The sequence below is a fragment of the Penicillium angulare genome, assembly GCF_028827245.1.
Source record: "Penicillium angulare strain IBT 27051 chromosome Unknown utg000004l_segment0_segment0, whole genome shotgun sequence".
NCBI lineage: Eukaryota > Fungi > Ascomycota > Eurotiomycetes > Eurotiales > Aspergillaceae > Penicillium > Penicillium angulare.
Window position 1 is genome coordinate 1227409 of NW_026623163.1, and position 18912 is coordinate 1246320.

Consider the following 18912-nt stretch of genomic DNA (forward strand, 5'->3'; position numbering starts at 1 on the left):
TGCAGGGAGGGAAATCTGAAATGGAAAAAAATCTTTATATTTATGACAGGTAATGGATCAAACCGCAGTATTATTGGAATCAAGTACACAATGGCGCCAGGAAAAGAACAGTGACTCCGAAAAGAGAAACAAGCCAATAAATAAGAAAACTGGCAAAACAGTGGTCCGCGGTGAACCATCCCCAGGTTGATTTAAGCCTGGATGTATTGGTTGAACCACGATTTTACCACGGCCGGTAAATTTTGGATGACAGCGGGGATCGTTTTTGCGACCGACGGTCGAGAAGCAACAGCAACCACAAAGAGGCTCAGTAAAGCCTGGGTGAGAGGTGAAAGGCATCTGATGAGCCTACGGACGCGGTAGAAGGGCCAAAACATGCTGCCACCGATCATGTTAAACGCAGACCAATCTGGGAACAATGTCCGCATCCAGTAGGAACGTGCAAATCCAGGCCACGATGCGGCATTGCGGCCGAATTTACCAATGTACCAGTTTGAGCAGTCACCAGCGAATACTGTGCTAACCAGCTCCGCATGAATTGCATTTGTCTCTCTGTCCTCTGCCGCCTGCTTCACTTCCAATATACTGACACGACGGTCAATCAGAGGCTTGAAAAGTGACTCCACAGCGTAAGCCACCTGTGTCTCGACAGCAAAAAGCGCGGAGTTGTTTGCGGGGAATGTGTTGGGTCCAAATATAATTGCTAGATTGGGGAAGTTGTGCACATGTGTGCCCAAGTAGGCCTGAGCACCACGGCACTCGTCCCACTGCTTTTGAAGGTATTCACCATTTGCGCCTTTAATCTGCATGGGGGTTAGGAACTTGGCGACCTGGAAACCAGTGGCCAAAACGATGATGTCAAAGTCGTCGTTAATTCCAGAGCTGCTGATAATACCCGTTTCAGTCATCTCCTGAATACCTTCGGGTAGGAGTTCGACGTTGGAACGATTCAGAGACTCGAGGTAGTCTGGGTCAAAGATGCGGCGCTTGCAACCTAGTGGGAAAGTGGGGATAATGTGCTTCCAATACTTTTTAGGTGCAATGGAGCGAATGTATTTCTTGGATTCTTCCTCCACGGCAAGTCGCGCCTTCTGACCCTTGGGAGTCGGGAAGTAAGTGGTCGTTTCCTCATCCGCGGCAAGGAAAATCTGCAAGCGAAGCAAACGCTGTCGAAGGGGCATCCAGCGAAAGATAAACTTCTCCATCTCAGAGTAGACATGGTTGGGACGAGCATGGAACCATTGACCACTGCGGGCATATTGCTTGACAAAGCCGGCATCCTTTGCGATCGCAGGAACAACCTGAGCAGCACTGCATCCATTTCCAATTACTGCAACGCGCTTTCCCTTATAATCCACAGAATGATCCCAGCGAGCAGTGTGGAACATGGGCGAATTAAATTTCTCCATGCCGGGAAACTTCACATCACGAGGAAATGAGATAGCCCCAACAGCAGACACAAAGACCGAAGCGTAACGCACATACTCCAGACCAGTTTGGATATCCTTCAGATGGACCTCCCATTTGGACTTGTCACTATGCCATGTAGCACCAATACATTCAACTGAGGTCTGTACATGTCGGCGTAGGTCGAATTTGTCAACGGTATCGTCCATGTCTAAAGCCGCGATCAGTCAGTAAATTATCCATTTTTGGGACTAGATTGGGGGCGGGGCTGACACTGAAGGATCTCAGGTTGCTCACAGAGCTCCTTGGACCAGTTTGGATTCAGGTTGAAGCTGAAAGAATATAGATGGGAAGGTAAATCGCAACCACTAAGTTGTCAAGTTAGTATTGGCTCGAAATAGAAATACAACGGGCTTCGCATACCATCCAGGGTATGTGTTGGTTCTCCAGGTACCTCCAACACCATCCAGCTTTTCATAGATGCTGAAGTCCTCAAATTTCAGGTCATGTTTCAACCGGTATGCCATAGCGATCCCGGCGGGACCGGCACCGATAATGATAGCATTGAGCTCCTTAGCGTAGGCAGACATTGTGAAATGATTCCTACTGTTGAAAAAGATTTCAAATGAGTGCAAGAGTGAATAATGAAATGAAACATTTATCTTGAGTTCTGAAGGAAATAGCACGGAGTAGTAAAGCGGCTTTCAATTTCCGGAATTCAGATCACGGTGGTCTTGAGGATGATAATGCCGAACAGTCGGTCTGAGCCAGTTCCATGAGACATTGTGTGTAGAGCATTGTACACTTAGCCGTTTCTGTAGCTCCCCTTCTTCTTAGACGGCTAGAAAGGTTTACCCCGAGGCGTAATTGTGGGGAAGCTTGATCTTGGCTTCTTGAAGTCCGAGTGGGCGAAAGTGTGGAGCATGGGGAAATTCGCGCCGTGTTTGCTGGGATCCACATTCCGGGGCATGCTGGTCTGTGATTTACCTCACATGCTCGGAATGAATTTCCGGGTCATCTTCAGGAAAAGACGCCAAGATGGATTCCCGATCCCGAAAAAAATATTCGGAATGTCTGTTGCTGAGACTGGAAGTGTCGCGGCAAGTTATTGGAACTTGGAGGTCCGACCGTGCAGATCCAAATCCTCTCACGTTTATTTCCCTCTCGAATCAGAAAGGCTTTCGAATTGTTCTTGCATTGAAGAGTATTCTAACCGTTGACCACAAAACCTCGAATATTTTGAGCAAGTTGTTGATTTCGACTAGCAGGGAGTCATAAAGTAGCCTAGCAACTTTAGACTCAAGCCATGTATGTTAGATGCAATATCATATGCAGTTACAGTACATGGATTTAGTTTTACATCGGATGTTCATAGTACGATCTTAAATTGTTGAGCCTTTGAATGTTCTGAAAGTCTTTTTTATCATTCATTGGGGAGAAATTCCTTTTTATTTAGTACTAGGCATTCACTGAAACCCCACGATTAGTTTACAATGTAGTCTAATTTTTACCCTGTGAAAAAGGTGACGAATTTTCAGGTAAAGTAGTTTTCATTGTATAATGTAGTGTTGGGTTAAATTGTAAAAACATCATGAAAGTACTACATACAAACATATACTATATCAATTTAGAGCTGCCTCCACCCTGCCATTCTTGCGTTCCCACCATCTAAGTCCTTCAGATACCCACGAATCTTCTTTTCAATTCCCTGCGAATCGAGACCAAATCGATCATAGTTGCTGGGATTAGAGGCAGAGTATCCGTATCCGGTCATTCCAATGCTTGCAGTCGTATACCGCGCCCATGTTGTGGCGATATACTCCTCCACGCTAACTATAGGTGTTCCATCCAATGGGAACACACTCTCTCGGTATTTCTTATCCTGTTGATCAAAGTGATCAAAACTAGGCGCACTCACAAGACGAGTAATAATTTCAGACTCAGTCAAGGACTTGGCAGCTGCAGCGGCATAGTGTAGGTTTGTTCCACAGCTAACCAGAGTAAGCTGAGCATTCTCCGCCTCCAAAACTACATAAGCACCCTTGGAAACCTTATAGCGATCTGTTCCTGAGACGAGGCTGACTGCATCTCGGCCCAGAGAGAGCATTGTAGGTCCATGGCGCTTTGACATTGCAAGAATCCAGGCACCGATAGTCTCCTCAGGGTCACAAGGGCGAATGTATGTAAGGTTGGGCATTGCACGGTATAGCGAGTCAAGCTCGACAGGTTGATGCGTAGGGCCATTTTGACCTTCAGCAAAAGAATCATGAGTCGCACAGTGAATCACAGGAAGATCACTGAGTGCACCCATGCGTACACCGGGCGCAGCCTAGCGAAAATAATTGTTAGTTTTGGAACGATTCTATGGGGCGTTTTAGGGTATCGAAATTATAGACTCACATAAATGTAGAACATGAAGAATGTTGCCGTCAACGGAAGAAATGTGCCTGGGTTGTAGGCTGCAAGTCCATTGGCCACACTGGCCATCGCATGTTCTCGAATTCCGTTACGAATATAGCGGCCGCCAAATCCAACAGAAGGGTGGAAAACGTCATTGGCAGCATACGGCACCTTGTTGGAGTTAACCAGGTCTGCACCACCGCCGCACAATGCTGGATACAGTTCCCAGAGCTTCTCAATGATGACACCATTTACTTCACGAGTTGCCATTCCATCAAACTGGCTTGAGCTTATGTCCTTGAGAGACTGAAGCCAGGCTGATCCATAGTCTCCGCTGCGCCGAGCGTCCATCTCTTGGGCTAGGTCAGGATATTGAAGTCGATAAGAGTCAACTAAAGAGTCCCAGCTCTTCTGCAACCTTTCACCGTGCGTCTTTCGTTCGCGAAAGTATGCCAATTGCTTTGGTGGCACCTCGTGCGTCACAGCAGGATCTTGACCGGCTAGCCTTTTTGATGTCTCAACGCTGACCCTGTCAATGGGCCCGTGGTGAGCTTTAAAAGTACCGGCTAGTTCCGTCCCAAGCCCAATGACTGTGCGAATATTGATAAAGGTCGGCTTTTTGGTCAAGTATTCTGCGTGCTTTAGCGCAGTGACAATATTTGTTACGTCATAAGAGCCATCTTCAACATCCAGAACATGCCAGCCACTTGCTCGCATTTTGGTATTGATATCTTCTGTGTTGATCCAATCAAGCGGACCGTCACAAGTGACTTGGTTGTTGTCATAAATCAAGACCAGGTTGTCGAGCCCAAGACTACCAGCCAAAGAGATAGCCTCTAGGGCCACTCCCTCCATTAGACACCCATCACCAGTCATGCAATAGACACGAGACTTAATGAGGTCAAAGTCAGGGCGATTAAACTTTGCTTGCATGTTCTTGGACGCGATGGCTAGACCAACAGCATTGGCGATACCTTGTCCCAAAGGCCCTGTAGTGACCTCAACTCCTGGTACTTCAATCTCCGGATGAGCGTGGCATATGGTCTTATAGCCATTTGTTTTGGCACTTCCATATCCTTTAATCTCCTCCATAGTCCAGTTATCAAAGCCAGTAAGGTGATTGAGGGCATAAAGAAACATCGCCGTGTGTCCTGAAATGACAGAAGTCAGCTTCTTAATCAATTGAACGGAAAGCTAGAGCTGTAGAACATACCATTGGAGAGGACAAATCTATCGCGATCGAACCACTCAGAGTCGGATGGATTGTATCGCATCACGTACTTGTAAAGGGCGACACCGATAGCAGCCATTCCGATAGCGGAACCGCCATGGCCACCCCCATTTTGGTTGCAAATATCGAAGATGAAGTTTCGCAAAGCTAAGACGGCGCGATCATCTTCATTCAAGCTCTCAGTTGACAAGTGGACTTGACCGTTGGCTAGCAACGTCCCATTTTTGGTTTCTGTGACAGTCATGGTGAATATGTCCTTTCTTAAGACATTCGATCAGAGTAGTGTTCGAAATTAAAACTAACTTTTTGAAATTGGGAAATAAGGCTCATATTGTACTGCAGGTGCCTATGTCATTTTTGTAGTCCTTCGAAATACATCTCGGAAGCCGGTCATCGCCACTCCGAGACTTGGAGTCCTTCTCCACATGCATTTGTTCCGACATTTAGTAAATTTCATCAATAATTCCGACTTGAATAAACATCTAAAACGGCCCCAATTTCCGTGCGACAAGTCTGAGCCGTATTCACCTGGAACTTGCGGTACCGACTAAACAACCCCGCAAATTTCTTGTGGAGATCCCGAAGTCGGATTTTAGATCCCGCGGTGATAGGATTCCGCGTTTGAGGGTTTATGGGATCAGTGAACCGACGTCAAGTTAAGTACAATATCACTCTGCATTTTCTTCTCCATTCGCAATATCAACTTTGATATATCATTCTACCCTTCTTTCCCTTTTCAAGTCTTGCCACACGAAAACTATACAGTCTAAAATGTCGCAAAGTCCAGACAGTTACCTCACCCGAACCATCCACGACCTCCTTTCTCTAAAGGGAAAGACGGTCGTTGTTACAGGTGGTGGTCGTGGCCTTGGATTGTCTTTCGCGTTTGCGATCGCCGAAGCCGGTGGCAATGTGGCCATTATCGATTACATTGACACACCCCACGAGCATTACTATAAGTTAGAAAAAGACTACGGGGTTAAAGTGAAGCTTTACAAGTAAGTATTCACATATGAAAACCAAAGATAAGAATCTTTCAGCTAATATGACATCTGTCGTAGGAGTGATGTTACAAACTTTGATGTTCTCAAAGCGAGCTTCGATGAAATTGTGAAGGACTTTGGTGGCATTCATGGCTTGTATGTCGTTAAATAACCTCATTAAGATGGAAAAGTACTAATTCACCCTTCAAGGGTCACCGCAGCTGGAATTTGTGTCGATCAGCCATTCTTAGAGCGAGCACCAGAGTCTGTCAGCCGATCTTTCAATGTGAATGTTCTCGGCACATTCTATGCTGCACAGCTTGCAGCAGCGCAGATGGACAAGCAGGATCCCTCTCCCCACTCCGGTTGCAAGGGATCCATTGTTTTTATCGCATCAATTGCAGCATATGTTGCCAGTAAGGGACAAGCCACGAGTGACTACTGCTCTAGTAAGGGTGCTGTTGTAGCCTTGGCAAAGTCCTTAGGTGTTGAGCTTGCGGCGAAAAATATTCGAGTGAACAGTGTATCACCCGGGTAAGTAAAATAACCTGAATATTTGTCGAGTTTAGACTGACCCAGTTCTAGTTATATGGCCACGGACATGACTCTGGACCAGTGTCGTCGTTTCCCAGTCCTAGGAGAAATCATGAGCAACGAGCCTCCTATGCGCCGAATGGGTGATCGGACGGACCTTAAGGTGCCTATTGTATACCTCCTTTCTGACGCAAGTGCTTATCATACATCTGACGATCTCTTGATTACTGGTGGTATCCATGCCGGACGTTTGCTGTAAATAAGAAATTGTTGAAAAAGTATGACACGTTAGACGAAATTCACAACGGGACTTTTTATATGACTACTAGATATACTAGATAAGTGATATTACATAAAGAAACGTAAACTGGGGAAGTTGGACATGTAGGTGTCACTAAAAACCCCGATTATGAGTATTATTTGCATAGCTTGGCAAGAGATGGATGGGCTTTCCTATCATTTGCGCTGTCCGAAGTTCCTGATACTCGCGTTGAAAGAGCCGCGGACACCGGGTTTCTCCTGGATGCTTTCTCTGCCCTATGCAATCTGTTTAGTCCAAGATTCCTTGCTAGGAATGATCTTCTCTTGGACAAAATGATCAAAGACTTTAAAATATCCATCCGCAACTGGATATTCCTCAGTGAAACCTACACTTCGAATCTTATTCAAGCTCATCTCTCGGTTGCGGTCCAACATAGCAACAGCCACTGAAAGGAACATCCATGTATACTCAGAAATACTGCGAAGTTGCAGTCCGTACTGTTCACACATTCTCTCGTAGTCATCTTGATGTGCGATCCACCACTTGTCAATATTCTTCCAGATCTTCTCCTCGGGGCTTGCCCCTTGGCCATTGAGTCCAAAATATTCACACATTCTAGGCCATACGACCGACCATGGTGCAGCAGTGTCATTATCGGCAGTGTTGAATGCCTCTCCATGAGCTTGATCTGGCTTTTCGACAGACAAATAGAGCTCCGAGCGGGCGATTATATCCTGTGATGATGGCGTAAATGTGTGCATGTAGGTCGCATAGGATCCTGGAAAGGCAACGGTGGCACCAAGACCATTCACGTAACGATAGAGAACCAAGTAGAGCGCAAGAGGTTCGACGAAGGTCATGCTTGTAGGAATTGGAACGTGCCCTATTTACTTGTCATGTTAGCATGATCAAAGATGAAAGATAGGGATACGCACCAACGATCTGATCAGGTCGAACCTCGCACCATTTCCAAGACTTTCCCTTATTGGCTTCCTTGACCAAATCAACCTGTGCATAGTAGAAGATCTCGTCTCCCCAAGGAGAAGAAATGCGTGGATTATCCTCGCGCAAAGGAGGGGTAATCTCGATATGTTCTTGGAAGCGAAACACAGCTACTCCATAATTCTACTGTGGATTAGCTGAATGATTTTGCAGATAATGGATTGATACAAACATTTGTTCCAGTTTGAAGTACGAAGAACTTCATATTTTTGCACAGTCTATCGACGGCATGCACGGCATTATAAGTCATCCCCTCGTTGATATCTCGAATAGCCATCACATCCACAGAGTATGCCGTTGCATTGGAGTAGGCTGATAAGCCAGTGGTTAGATTATGAGATGTGCGTGCAGTTCCGTTACTCACCAAGATAATATACATGAGTGACCTCTTCCAAGTTGGAAATTTCGTCTTCCAATTGAGAGAGGACTTCATCGAGACTTCCCCGCAAGTTTATCCCGGAATGTAACTCCAGTCGAGGGTCTTGCGGTAAACCGCTCTTCTCTAGAGACAATGGCCGATTCGTCAAGCCGATCACTCTGTCAAAAGTGGTAGGTGTGGGGTACGAGAGAGAACATTTGGTGACAGCCCAGCCTGAGATACCACTGGCTCCAAAGACCAATGCAACATTCTTGGATTCAGTCATTGCGACAATTGATCAGTTATATCGTTTTGTTCAAGAGGGCATCGATGTGTGCGGGGCAGAGGTTCCTTCTCCTGGGCGACTGACAGGTAAATGCCCATTTAAGACACCCCTCATCTTTCCTTCACGAACACTGTCATTGGCTATCATTTTGTTTGTGGGGAAATCGCTTGAGAAACGCCATTGTCGCTGCTCCAGGCATATTTTTTTTGTTGGTGTACAAAGTTTGTTCGGCACCCTCTGAGCCTAAGGCTGCCAAGGGGTTACCGAATCGTTTAGGTTACTGTGTGCAGAACAAAGACTAGCGAAATCCTGATTTTTTTTAAACGCCAATCTCGAAACGAAGACAATGTACCCACTAGCCGAGGTCCGCACCAATCCCAACCAACGTAAGGATCGCCGATCAATCGCCCACCCTATGCCCAGGTGTGCGCCCGCCCCTTGTGGAGTTTTGGGGCCGAATTATGTATCGTGCCTTCCAAGTTCCCAGCCCTCCTTTTTGTACCCAGGTGGCAGCGACCCACCGCGGTACGCACCGGCGTCGCCCACCTTACGCTCGCGCAGTGGAGTGGATAGCAAACGATGTGAGGACTTGTATCTATCGATATTCAGTTTTAGCAAAATCGCTGGGCACAATGGAGCAGCGCCCCCCAATGATCGCTAGAGGACGATTTATTTGCTGCGTACTCCGCTTTGAAGGTGGATACCATTTTGATGAGAAGGTCGATTGCTTTCAGTGCCATTGAATCCTTTAAGTCCTTTAAGTCGCGTACGGTTGGCCGCAGTATTTTCCCTATGTGGTAACTAGCCCCAGCCGATCAGCCGTTGTGCTTAATTAGCTGCTGGGGCAATCCTTTGGCCTAGAATCAACGATGATTCAAATTGTTATTCCGGCCGCGGGCAATCCTGCCTCCACTGGCAAACTATTTTTCAGGGGATCGACTACAAAGTACACATGACTTCTTTGATACCTCTACCCACACTCGGTTTTTACCCTCAATCGCAGGTCGATGATGGCAAATGCCCAGAATACGGCGTCCGCAGGACACGATTCCGAAAGTCGACATGCGGCAATTTTCGGCGTGGGTATTGGCTTCATCGTTTTTGACTCCATTGTCATTGCATTGCGCATATATGTACGCGCCTTTATGCTGCGCGCAGTGGGGACGGATGATAGTAAGTCAATCGAAACTATTTCAAGGGACGAGCTAACTAAATGTCTAGTTTTGATGATAATTGGCGCCGTGAGTGACAATTTACCCCGGGAACGACTCTTAATGACACTTACTCACTGTTATTCAATCAGATACTCAATTTTGGGTTATCAATAGCGACCATGATCGGAGCCAAGTATGGAATTGGAAAGCCCGCGAGCGCCATAAAGGACAGCGACACCGTGCCTATGCTGCAGGTATGCACTGTATTCTTCGGCAAAAAAAAAATAAAAATTTTAACCAAAGCTAGTGCATCTATGCTACGCGAGTACTTTACACGACTGCAATAGGTTTGATAAAAATGTCCTTGCTGTGGTTTTATCTTCGTCTCGATCCCCGGAAGTATATGCGCTGGGCCGTCTTTTCAGTCATGTTTATTAATTTCGGATTGTCCTTCTCAAGTACTGTTATAACTTTAGCGGGATGTCACCCTGTGCATACGTTTTGGACTAATCCAACCTCGCCCAACTGTATGTCAGAGGGATCACAGCAAAGCTTCTATGAAATTAATGGCGCCTTGAACATTGTGACGGATATCTTGACTTGTCTTCTGCCAGTTCCAATGATATACGGATTGCAGCTCAATTGGCGCAAGAAGGCCGCGATTTTGGGAATTTTTGGCCTGGGTATTTTGTCTGTCGCGGGTGCGTATTACCTTCAATCCTCTCTTCGGCCTCGACTAAGTGTATACCATAATTAGCTGCCTGCGTTCGATACAACTTTGTCACAAAACTCACGTCCGCCACCTCGAATTACTACCTTGTCTTGGCTGACTCTCTTAACTGGTGCGCAATCGAGGGTTACGTCGGTATGTATATTCCTTCTCATTATTATATTATATCTAACAATCGGCCTGTAGCCATTTTCTGTGGTTGTGCCCCCTCCCTCTCAATACTTTTCAAAACCTATCTCCCCTCTCTTTTCGGCCCGAAGTCCGCCAAATACGAAAGCACCTCCAAATCGCCCGGGACAAGCAACCTGCAGCGAATAAACCCTCGAAAAGGCCATCGTCGTCGAGGATTGGGTGATACGACGTTGGGTAGCCAGGATGCCATTGTTACCGCCGGTAATACCGACCCCGATCATGATGGGATTATGATGAAGACAGATATACGGATGGATGTTGCGAAGAAGACCTCGACGGAGGATATGACTTATCAGAGGGAGTATTATGAATTCTCAAGGCGGCCATAGCTTCCTACCTAATGATTAATGATGCTTCAACCTATTCCCGCTGTGCTATTGTTTCTTGCAAAGTGCAGTCGAATCGCTTTTTCAGACATGCTTACTAAAAAGGGGAACTAAACCCAACATCCAGTAGGATATTTGTTGCCGGAATGGTATGAATTATCTCCGACTCCACCTCTCTCGGAAGCAATCAAATGCTCGCAGGAAGGCCCAATCCTTGCAATCAATGGGGATTACCATGCGCTCGCAATGGAATCACAAGCGTTTAGACTTCTATTATTCTACGCTTTTTCATGAGCAAAAAAGACATTCGTTTTTCTTCACATAGTTATAGGAGTGCACGCTCCTTGATGGGAAAAATGAAACCGATTTTCAAATAATTAAATTGGGATGATTCCACATATTATTCGCAATAGGCGTCAGCGCACGAGCGTACCTTAAACCCTTCATCCGAAAAGCCCCTTGCGACAATTACCGTACTTTGCATAGTCCATCTCTCAAACCAGCAACGTACTAAAATGAGTCAATATGCGGTTCACGAGGCAACAGGTTTGAGATCAGTCTAAGCCGCGGCCTTCGCTTGCGTTTCAGGCAAAGCGACCCAAGCGCCAGCCATGAAGATCCAAATGGCACCACAGAACCAAACAGGGCCACCACCAGCAACAGTAGTACTATCAAATGTAGTAATAACACATGCGATCATTCCAAATACTCCCCAAAAGAAGCCCATATATCCAAGGCAGAACCCTCGAGTGGGAGTTGGGAAAATCTCAATGGTGATGATGGTCAAGGTGGCAAGCTGTGCAAAGTACAAAACGCTTAAAATACATTCGAATGCCAAAAGAGCATTTGGTGATTTTGAAACAGTTGAGACAAGCATGAAAAGCCCAGTTAGGAGGGCTACCCCGGCACCGGTAAACTTGCGTCCGATCCCTTTGACTTCCATGAAAATGGCTGCCAATAATGGACCGGGGATGCTGCAGATAGCAACATACACATAGCGGCTGTAAAGATACGGAGTATTCACCGAGGTCGAGTTCACCTTCATTACGCCACTATGCTGATAGAGGTAGTTGCTGACATAGCTTTTGTATAGGATGAAGGTAAGGCCCATAATACTCCAAAGGAGAGTCAGGCACAAGGTGCCTACAGTACCAGTGGATGAGAACAAGGACTTGGTCCTGGACTTTGTACGAAGCTCGTCTTCAGTTCCATCGATGATAGAGTCAATTCGAGCGAAAGACGCTTCGGTGATCCAAGTTTGCCGATTATTGTGCTGGGCGATATCTTTGACCAGTTGGGTTGCCTCGGCATCCCGGCGACGGGCTAGGAGGAACTTAGGGGTCTCGAAGAATGCGAATGCAAAGCGGCAAAGATATAAGAAAAGAGTGATACATCCAAATGTCCACCAGACGTAGCGCCAGCCTTTATTGCTGACGTAGTGGCAGGATGCACTGCTGCTACTGCTAGATGAGCTGCTGGAGGAACTGCTACTGCTGGTGTGTGCACGTTTAACGGAGAAAGCACCACTTTTCTCACCCGGTCCGGTACCGCAGGTATACAACTCGATGAAAGCCCTGTCAATATAAATTAGTAAGGATATATTAAGCCCTCCTTTGATTCAACTCACCATCCAACGGCGGAAGCAACTAATTGTCCCAAACCCCAGAACACACCCTGTATAGCAACCAAATATTGATGGGACGCTGGAAGGGATTCCAAAAGTATTATAGCGTCAACACTTTTGTTACCGGCTACTGCAAAGCCAACAACAAAGCCAACGACAGAAAGGCCAGTGAATGATGGCATGCCTGCACCAACTAATCCTCCCATCCCCATCAGTACGATAGTGCTTGTGAATATCCACTTTCGACCCAGTACATCGGACATCATTGGCCAAACTGTACCTCCGACAGTAAGACCGACAAACAGGCTGATAAATAGGTAGTCTTCATTATTGCCAGAGAAGAAAAATTGGGCTTCGTTACTGGCAGAGGGAGCGATTACCAAGAAAGACATAACCCAGAACTGTAAACCATGGTTCATTAATTATATTCTGCAATATTTGCGGCAAAGAATGGCAAGTAACTCACGCTGTCAAGGAACCATCCTACACCCGTCATCAAGAAAAGAAACCACTGATACCTTCCCATGCCGACGTCCAACAACGCCTGGTTAAGGAGTTGTGCCTTTGCGGTAAATACGGCATCCGTGCCAGCATGGCTGTCAGGTGTGGCGATCTTCAAACCAAACAAGCTTTTGTGCTCCCGCTCAGACTGAACTCCATATTTCGATGGCTGGGCTTTCTCTACATCATCATGATTCACGAGAGTGGAAGCAAATGCACTTTGTGCTTCGATATTCCTCTGTGGTGTTATCGAGTCGTCTTCGCTAGACATAGTGAGGACAAATAAATCGGTTCTGCCTTTAAAAATGTTCAGTGATTGAGAATCCGTCACAAACCTTCTGCATGCCCCCGGCATACGTGGACCGATATTAAATACTTCTGCTCAACTGCTCATAACCTCTATTAGGTCGATAACCCCGAGAGAAAGGTTTGTTAGCTCCATTTTACTAAGCTTAGTTCATTCGGCAATGCGCCAAGAAGTCAAGCCCAGCGGGTGGGATGCTCAAATTCATCCGATCGATGGCAGTAAGTATTGAAAATTCTAATCGGTAAACGGAGGTCCCCGCGGAGACATGCATTTTCTGGCAGCGATAGCTAAGGGTGACAGGCATTGAGACTGTTATCAGATGTCGTGGACAGTGTAATCGGGCAAGCCGAGCAGTGGAAGTAGCCAGATGAAGGTTAGTATACGAGTATCCGCGGAAATATGAGGGGGTTAATGTAACATTATCAACTCCAAAGCTCTTTTTTGTGGGCCTATTGGACAAAAACTGTCAGACGGTCCGAGCTTTCTTTCTGCAGTGGTGAATGGTGAACCAAGACATATGGGAATGAGGGGGTGGGGGAAGCATGAGTCAAGGTGGACAATTGTGTGTCTAGAGCGTAGAGGAAGAGTTCATATCCGGTTGTTGAAGATGATTGGACAATGAGCTCCTTCGCTTGCGACCACTGTATAGAATGGGACTAGCTCGGGAGGTTATGAAATCTTTGCCTTCAAATGGTGAGACTACTGTGACCAGCTAGGCTAATCCATTACGAAACGCGCTGAATAATTTCAACTAAGCTATGTCTGAAGTGAAACTATCGTAATCGAGCTTCCCCTTGGGCGTTCAGGCTCGGCTTAAGTATGATGAAGCACAAGACGAAACGAAATATGTGAAGTGCAGCTCTATGTCTTATTCCGAATCTCGGTCGGGGTTGCTGGATTTGGATTCCTTGGCGCCGAAGTCTACGGGACAAGGGATGCTTGGCGAAACCCCAAACTCTGACCTCCTTACCTGTATCATATCTGAATGTTGTTTTGTGTGCTTGATGGATTGATATTTTTGTATGGCTTTTGCTTGAAGTACAACTGAGCAGACAGGAAACCCAGTTCCCCACTCTCTGTGATCATGCATGTGCTAGGTGGTGTGATTGACGGACTAGAATTTGAACAGTGAGAAATAAGTCCCACTTCGGCATAAAATGATTGAGCTAGTCTTCCGACCTCATCCGCATAACTTGGAATTAGTTCCCCATTAGTACCGGCGGAATTATCTGTTGCCTCACCCTACATGCTGGGGGGGGTCCTGGGGAAATTTGGCACCACCCTGTGCTCGTATAGTATCAAGCATTTCCATCACCCTCAAAGTCTCATCCAGAGGCATTATACTGCTTTCCATCTTTCCGGCAGCAATATCCAATGCAATGCAATAGGCTTCGTAGTAAAAGCCTTTCCCACCGCACATCTCCTGGAACTCGAAACTCAACTCTTTTTTCGGCATGTCAAAGCCCTCTGAACTTTTGTCTGCCATGTCCTGCCCAGCATGTAATGGCTTCAGGGAGACCGTGATCTTATCCGGCGTAGATGCGCCGCTGCCGCTTAAAAATACGGTACCTTTACTTCCCTCAACCCGTGCGAAGATAACATCGGTCTTGTGAAGCACTGACGAGGTAATGACACCCTGCCGTCCACCTGGGGCGTTGGGATACCGGAGAAGAATGGCAGAGCTAACATCAACGCCGTCTGATAAAGTTTGAATAGCCCTTATCTCTGCCTTCTCGCGGATACCCGGGGGCTCCAGACTCAACAGGCCCCATGTCAAAGAGTAGATACCGATGTCCAATAGGGCGCCAGCACCGAGCGCAACGTCTCGCAGTCTGGATGTCGATGGCAAGTTCTGAAGCGGCATGTCGAGAGAGAAATCCACAAACATCCGATTGATTTCTCCAATGGCCTTTGCTTCGTGCAGAAGCTGTTTGAACTTTTCCACAATGGGGAAGAACCTTGTCCACATGCCCTCCATCACGAAGACACCTTTCCGGCGAGCAACTTCAATAACTTCTTTGGTTTCTCGTGCGTTGTTTGTAAACGGCTTTTCACAGATCACATGCTTTCCCGCGTTGATGGCATCAATGCAATTTTTCTTGTGGAATGCGTGTGGTGTTGCGATGTAGACTATGTCGACATTCGGATCGTTGTAGACAGCTTCGTAGGAACCATAACATGTTACTTCCAATTGTGCGAGCGCCGGAGCATAATTTTCAACGAAAGATTGGGCCTTAGCTTCGCTCCGCGCTCCTACAGCTTGAATGATGTGCCGAGCGCGCGCATCCTTGCGAGGAAGACTGAGATCTGCCACGAACCAAGACGCAATCATGCCAGTGGTTGTGTATCCAATTTATTAGTTGCATTTTCTTATACTATGGTGCTTGCGTGTGTGGAAATATTGAAATAACTCACCAACGATGCCCCAGCGCAGCTCTGGAAGAGATCCCATGTTGAGAGAGGCGTGGTCGCTTCATAGAGAATAAGATGATGGAAAAGAGGTTAAAAGTCTTATTTTTTCGATGAGATGGATGACAAAAATCTTTCTTGGGATAATAGCTCTTTTATATCTAGTTTGGCTGTTTGACTCTGTGGGGTGAGCAGAGCACTACACATCACGCATTAATTCTAACAAACGGTGATTTCCTGAAGAATCAACCTTCCGGATTGCCATTGTGGGTCATAATATTCTACTGCGGGGAGTTCCGGAGATATTTATTCGTAACGGGAGTCTCAATTTCTACCCTCAAATCGGGCGTGTAGAATAATGTCCCTAAGCCAAAAAGCCCACCTACGTAATTTCATGGTGGATACTCAATTTCTTGCTATAAGGCGAAGATATGAAATTTGGGGAACGCATGAAGTAAAGCATTTTACGATATCAATAGCTCTTTTCATTAAAGGCGGCCTACCTACCATTGTCAAAAATGTTTGAATGCATGCCAGTGGTATGGCGCTTTGTGCCGAGAGCGTCCATTAGCTCCAAAATATTTTACAACTCGTTTTCACGCCTCTGCATTATCCAAAATATTACGGTGGCTCAAAAACGATTGAACACATGTTATCCAAAGAAATTATTTAAATAGATTGGAAAATTTTGCAGATCTACCTAGACAAACCTCGAAGAGCGACTTGGAGTGAAGAGGCAATGAGGCCCTACATATCTGTTTCATCTTAGCCCGCGTTGCTCAAGCCTGGGTAGTGACACAGTGTCCAAAGTGCGTAACTTTAAGCTGATTCCAAATGCCCAGCCGAGATACCCTCTTTCTGATTGTCTTCGGAAATACTCTTCGACCCACCCCCATCTAGGAGAAGTGACAGGCCCAATTCCTCTCTCACTTCAGCCAAGATATCCCGATCTTCGGAAGCCGTGACACTGCCGAATACCACGTCCATCTCTTCAAGTGCTTTGTTCTTGGTCTCGGGAACATAGAACCAGATGAAAATGGCTCCAAGGAAAAGTAAAGCTGCGAAGACCAGATACATTCCCCAAGATATTCCACTTATCATTGGTGGGACAACAAAAGCAACAATAAAGTTGTTCATTCAATTAGATGATGCACCAATTGAAGTTCTTTTGGCCCTAATCGAAAGGGGGAAGATTTCTTCGGGAAAAAAGATTAGCATAAACATGCGTCGAATGTTGTGATATTGGGGGATTTTGCCTACCTGAAATCAACACCCATCTTGCAGGACCCCACGAATATCCAAAGTTGGCAATATAGATCCATATAAAGGCGACAGCTGCCCATCCGGCAGTGGCATGGTGCTCCCAGTCATGTTGAAACTTGGCGACAATGACAGTAACAATGATCATGGAGCAGAACATAGCAATATACCCAGCTATTAGTAGGGGTTTTCTTCCAACCTTGTCTATGATCAGAATAGCAGGTATGGTTGCCAGCACGTTAATTATCCCGACGACGCCAGTGGCAAGAAGGGAAGTAGTGCCTGAAGTTAAGCCAAGGCTTTGGAAGATCGACGAGGCGTAGTAGATAATAGCATCTACCCCACTCCACTGTTGGAAGAACACGATAAGCCCAGCGATTGCCACACGTTTGAAGTTTGCTTTGGTTCGAAAAATATTGGTATATTGTACAAACTCGCGGCGCCAAACGCTGTGGCCAGACTCTGCAAGATGAGGAAATCTTCTTGCAAACGATCTCTGTTGGAACAGCACTTTCGACTTGATTTCCAAGAATTCATAACGAAGAATGATGCTATCTTCAGGAAGATTGCGTAAAGAAGCAAGTGTTTTCAATGCCTCTTCCTCGCGCCCCTTGTTGATCAGCATGTGCGATGGGAGGAAGAAAGCAGCACCCAGGACAAGGACAATGGCAGGGATTACTTGGGCAATTAACGGAGTACGCCAGGCCCAGTCGGACTGGCCATCACCCGTTCCGCCAATGTAATTGGTCCCATATCCAATACAGTAAGCAGTCATAATTCCTATGGTGGTTGACAGTTGTTGAAGAGCAACTAGTAGCCCTCGCATTTCAGGGGGAGCAAGTTCAGCATTATATAGAGGGCTAAAAGATCCAGATGTTAGATACAGAAATATCTTCATAATTATGACGGAGGTCATTTGCAATACGTACCCAACAGCACTAAAGGTGCCAACCCAAATGCCAGTAAAAAGGCGCCCAGCAAAGAGATATGACCCATTATGGGCACCAGCACAGAGAAAAGACCCCAGTATTACCCAAAGGCCTCCGCTCAGTATAGTATGTTTTCAAGTGAAAACCTCGGCCAAGATACCAGCAGATAGGGAGCCAATCCAGCCCCCAAGTTGCAAGATGGAGGTCAACCATCCCGTAGCACTCGATGAATTGACGATACCTGGCAAATCACTCTTAAACCTTGACATTACCAAGGCTTGCGAAATAACACCCTGTTGATATCCATATTCAAGGCCACCAAAACTAGAAATTGTCAATTCATGTCCTCCGCCGGAGCTAAATAAATACCAATTCTTAAACCATACTTACGATGCGAATAAGGCAACCAGGAAAACCTTTTTGTTTTGTAGAAGGCCTGAGATTCCCGACGAACTGACCCCTTGCAATCGCATTTCTGTGACGGTGGGCTGGCCAGACATGTTGGAATAGAGCTAGTGTAAATTCCCCGAGCCAAATCAATCAGCCTAATGAATGTAAAATGCTTGACGAGAACTGACGGTCGAAAAGGCGAATTCGTAAATTTAGAAATTCATAGCAGGTGAACAGTATGAAAATGAGAGATGTATAAACCATTATAATGGGCAGACCAGTGACCATTTCTATTGCGCGCCCTTGTGGACAGGAGTAACGTATAACAAAAAGGGACTCCCTCAAGTGCTGCAAATGCTGAGGGAGATCGATGATTATTGGGTGAACAGTGTTAGAACTACCATCCCCGCGTTTTTTTACCCGGAAGTCGTTGCCGCAGACCGCGGAGTTTCGGACGGGGAGTTTCGGCCCTAGGTGTGCTGTCTCGAATGCTTGTCACTAAGTCAAGTCAATTTGTACAAACTAGAAAATGTGACACAAGAATTATTAGATAAAAATTATGAAATAAATCGAGATTTTGGAAGTCCGCATACAATAGTAGTGAAGCCAAATGGAGATATAGGTTGC

The 18912-nt window shown here is 46.2% G+C and overlaps 8 protein-coding genes across 8 annotated transcripts; 2 read left to right on the forward strand and 6 right to left on the reverse strand.

The window, feature by feature from the left end:
* Positions 1 to 191: 191 nt before the first annotated feature.
* N7478_004391 (flavin-containing monooxygenase) lies at positions 192 to 1997 on the reverse strand (the record flags this gene model as incomplete). The annotated part of the gene is made up of 3 exons (XM_056920605.1): positions 192 to 1618; positions 1681 to 1775; positions 1831 to 1997. The coding sequence occupies 3 exons, from the start codon at positions 1995 to 1997 to the stop codon at positions 192 to 194; spliced, it is 1689 nt and encodes a 562-aa protein (XP_056778642.1).
* A 1037-nt stretch (positions 1998 to 3034) lies between these two features.
* Positions 3035 to 5282, reverse strand: N7478_004392 (uncharacterized protein; the record flags this gene model as incomplete). The annotated part of the gene is made up of 3 exons (XM_056920606.1): positions 3035 to 3736; positions 3808 to 4958; positions 5021 to 5282. The coding sequence occupies 3 exons, from the start codon at positions 5280 to 5282 to the stop codon at positions 3035 to 3037; spliced, it is 2115 nt and encodes a 704-aa protein (XP_056778643.1).
* Positions 5283 to 5809: 527 nt separating this feature from the next.
* N7478_004393 (uncharacterized protein) lies at positions 5810 to 6814 on the forward strand (the record flags this gene model as incomplete). Its single annotated transcript, XM_056920607.1, has 4 exons — positions 5810 to 6036; positions 6100 to 6177; positions 6232 to 6555; positions 6607 to 6814. 4 exons carry the CDS (start codon positions 5810 to 5812, stop codon positions 6812 to 6814), a joined length of 837 nt encoding a protein of 278 aa, XP_056778644.1.
* Positions 6815 to 7092: 278 nt separating this feature from the next.
* On the reverse strand, positions 7093 to 8463 carry N7478_004394 (SDR family oxidoreductase; the record flags this gene model as incomplete). Its single annotated transcript, XM_056920608.1, has 4 exons — positions 7093 to 7700; positions 7753 to 7942; positions 7992 to 8131; positions 8184 to 8463. 4 exons carry the CDS (start codon positions 8461 to 8463, stop codon positions 7093 to 7095), a joined length of 1218 nt encoding a protein of 405 aa, XP_056778645.1.
* Positions 8464 to 9470: 1007 nt separating this feature from the next.
* On the forward strand, positions 9471 to 10868 carry N7478_004395 (uncharacterized protein; the record flags this gene model as incomplete). The annotated part of the gene is made up of 6 exons (XM_056920609.1): positions 9471 to 9636; positions 9685 to 9704; positions 9767 to 9871; positions 10255 to 10318; positions 10375 to 10482; positions 10534 to 10868. The coding sequence occupies 6 exons, from the start codon at positions 9471 to 9473 to the stop codon at positions 10866 to 10868; spliced, it is 798 nt and encodes a 265-aa protein (XP_056778646.1).
* A 556-nt stretch (positions 10869 to 11424) lies between these two features.
* N7478_004396 (uncharacterized protein) lies at positions 11425 to 13261 on the reverse strand (the record flags this gene model as incomplete). Its single annotated transcript, XM_056920610.1, has 3 exons — positions 11425 to 12439; positions 12493 to 12890; positions 12956 to 13261. 3 exons carry the CDS (start codon positions 13259 to 13261, stop codon positions 11425 to 11427), a joined length of 1719 nt encoding a protein of 572 aa, XP_056778647.1.
* A 1273-nt stretch (positions 13262 to 14534) lies between these two features.
* On the reverse strand, positions 14535 to 15629 carry N7478_004397 (Gfo/Idh/MocA family protein; the record flags this gene model as incomplete). Its single annotated transcript, XM_056920611.1, has 1 exon — positions 14535 to 15629. One exon carries the CDS (start codon positions 15627 to 15629, stop codon positions 14535 to 14537), a length of 1095 nt encoding a protein of 364 aa, XP_056778648.1.
* An 896-nt stretch (positions 15630 to 16525) lies between these two features.
* N7478_004398 (uncharacterized protein) lies at positions 16526 to 18395 on the reverse strand (the record flags this gene model as incomplete). The annotated part of the gene is made up of 3 exons (XM_056920612.1): positions 16526 to 16746; positions 16967 to 17826; positions 18286 to 18395. 3 exons carry the CDS (start codon positions 18393 to 18395, stop codon positions 16526 to 16528), a joined length of 1191 nt encoding a protein of 396 aa, XP_056778649.1.
* Positions 18396 to 18912: the final 517 nt, after the last annotated feature.